Source organism: Vigna radiata, unplaced genomic scaffold, assembly GCF_000741045.1.
Source record: "Vigna radiata var. radiata cultivar VC1973A unplaced genomic scaffold, Vradiata_ver6 scaffold_1317, whole genome shotgun sequence".
Classification (NCBI taxonomy): Eukaryota; Viridiplantae; Streptophyta; class Magnoliopsida; order Fabales; family Fabaceae; genus Vigna; species Vigna radiata.
This window is the reverse complement of record NW_014543504.1, coordinates 1-2,129: the sequence shown is the minus strand read 5'-3', so window position 1 is coordinate 2,129 and position 2,129 is coordinate 1. Positions and strand designations below refer to the sequence as shown.

The 2,129-nt window shown below is 31.0% G+C and overlaps 1 protein-coding gene across 1 annotated transcript; it reads left to right on the top strand.

The window, feature by feature from the left end:
- The first annotated feature begins 806 nt into the window (after positions 1 to 806).
- Positions 807 to 1,223, top strand: LOC106754476 (putative glycine-rich cell wall structural protein 1). The gene has a single exon (XM_014636493.1). The coding sequence runs from the start codon at positions 807 to 809 to the stop codon at positions 1,221 to 1,223; it is 417 nt and encodes a 138-aa protein (XP_014491979.1).
- The last annotated feature ends 906 nt before the right edge of the window (positions 1,224 to 2,129 follow it).

Sequence of the window (2,129 nt, the reverse complement as noted above, 5' to 3'; positions counted from 1 at the left end):
GAGCTGGAACTTTAAATGTATATTTACTGAAATTATTAAAAAGAAAAAGAAAGAGAAACAATTTTATAATACTCAAACGTTTTAAAATTTTTAAAATAAAAGCTCCAACTTTTATTTTATTTTTTTTTTTTCTAAATAATTTTTTTTGATAAATTTTAATACTTATTCTTCTTTATTAATTTCACAAATTTCAATTAAAAAAATGATATTTTGTTATATTATTAAAATTTTCTTTTATATGTTTTTCTAATTACAACTTTTTTTCTAAAAAAAATTATATATTTATATAGTTTTAATATTCATTTTTATATCTGTAAATAAAATATATATAATTTTTCGAATAAAAAAAATAAAAAACTGTGTCAACAATAAAGAAAAGGTCTAATTGAAGGGCAAAAAATGCATATAAATCAAATTATGAGAATAAAGATGCTTCTAATAATGTGCAGAACAATTTAAATTTATTGGGATTAAAGAGATGAAAGAAGAAATTTAATGAAAATAACAATGAGATACATATTATTATGTAAGGAAAAATATTTATTTTTCACTACTTAAATATGATTTTACAGTTTTTATAAGGATAAAATAATTTTAATAGAAGTTAACCTTTATATTTAAAAAAAGTAATAAAATAGTGAAAAATATTTTGAAGTGAAAGTTACATAATGCAAAAGATGTTAAGGATAGGAAGGTACTAGAAAAAGATTTAGGTTTTTCTACTTTACAAATTCTATAAATAGACTTTTTCTAATGAGAATAAACCATCAATCACATTTCTCATTTTCAGCATTTCACAGCTGATCATGGCAAGCTCTAAGGTCTTAGGGGTTGCTTTCTTTGCTTTGTTCATTCTCGACCTTGCATTTGCTGCCAGGGCCCCAGAAAGGGCTCCTGTCGGAGGAGGTGGGGGTGGCGGAGGAGGGGGTGGCGGTAGAAATGGTGGTTCTGGGTTAGGGTTTGGCTCCGGTATTGGTGGCGGTAGGAATGGTGGTGGAGGTGGAGGAGGTGGTGGAGGTGGAGGTTCCGGTGGTTCTGGTGGAGGAAGTGGTGGAGGATGGGGTTCCGGTGTAGGAAGTGGAAGAGGAGGACAAGGTGGAGGTGGAGGTGGCGGTGGTGGTGGAGGTGGCGGAGGTAGTAATGGAGGTTCTGGAGGTGGGTCAGGTTGGGGTTGGGGTGGGGGTGGAGGAGGACATAAAAAGTCCCCTTCCCCTTCACAATAAGAGATGATTTCCATGTTACATGTGATTTCCAGAAATAAATTGCAGTGTGATCACTTTGGTGATGATGGTTGTTGCTTCATGCATGCATGGTATTATTATACAAAATATAATTTACTGTGTATTAGTGAAGATTATCTTATAAAAATCTCGAGTTTATTAAGTGTCTTTCCCTTTTATATATCCTGTTATTCATTTTCTTATTAATACTATGAAGAAAAAAAATGTAATAATATTAATGGGTGAAAACCAGTGGAAGGATTTCTCATCAACTTTGTGAAACTTTATCCATTACTGGATTTTATTTCACTTTATTTGAGGACTAAATTTGCGAGATAAGATGAATTTGTTAAGGGTGAGAAGATTTGAGAAGAAATATATGAATTTTATTGAAATGTACCCGTTGTTCTTTTTAGGGTTAAATATGTTTTTAGTCTCTATATTTTGGGGCGATTTTGGTTTTAGTCCCCCGTTCAAACTAAGGTATAATTTAGTCCTTCAACTTTAGAAAACTCTGGTTTTAGTCCTTTTTACCAAAATTTTTTTAACTTTATTTGCTGTTTCAAGCACGTTTCATTATAGCATTTGGATTGTTTATACTGTTTGACACAATTTTGCTTCAATGTTAACTGAGAAACGCGTTTGAAACAACAAATAAAGTTAACAAAATTTGGTAAAAAGGACTAAAACTAGAGTTTTCTAAAGTTGAAGGGTTAAATTGTACCTTAGTTTGAAAGAGGGACTAAAATCAAAATCGTCCCAAAGTATAGAGACTAAAAACATATTTAACCCTTCTTTTTAATTTGACTATGTTTCTCAAAAGTGGTGATGTGAGAATCGATTTTGAGATTCCAAACCAATTACGTGAGAACGCTATTAAATTGTTTTACTTGTTTTAGTTTATACGTA

Bases quoted from the DNA above. Each gene is read 5' to 3' on its own strand.
- LOC106754476 (XM_014636493.1), top strand. From the start codon at position 807: ATGGCAAGCTCTAAGGTCTTAGGGGTTGCTTTCTTTGCTTTGTTCATT.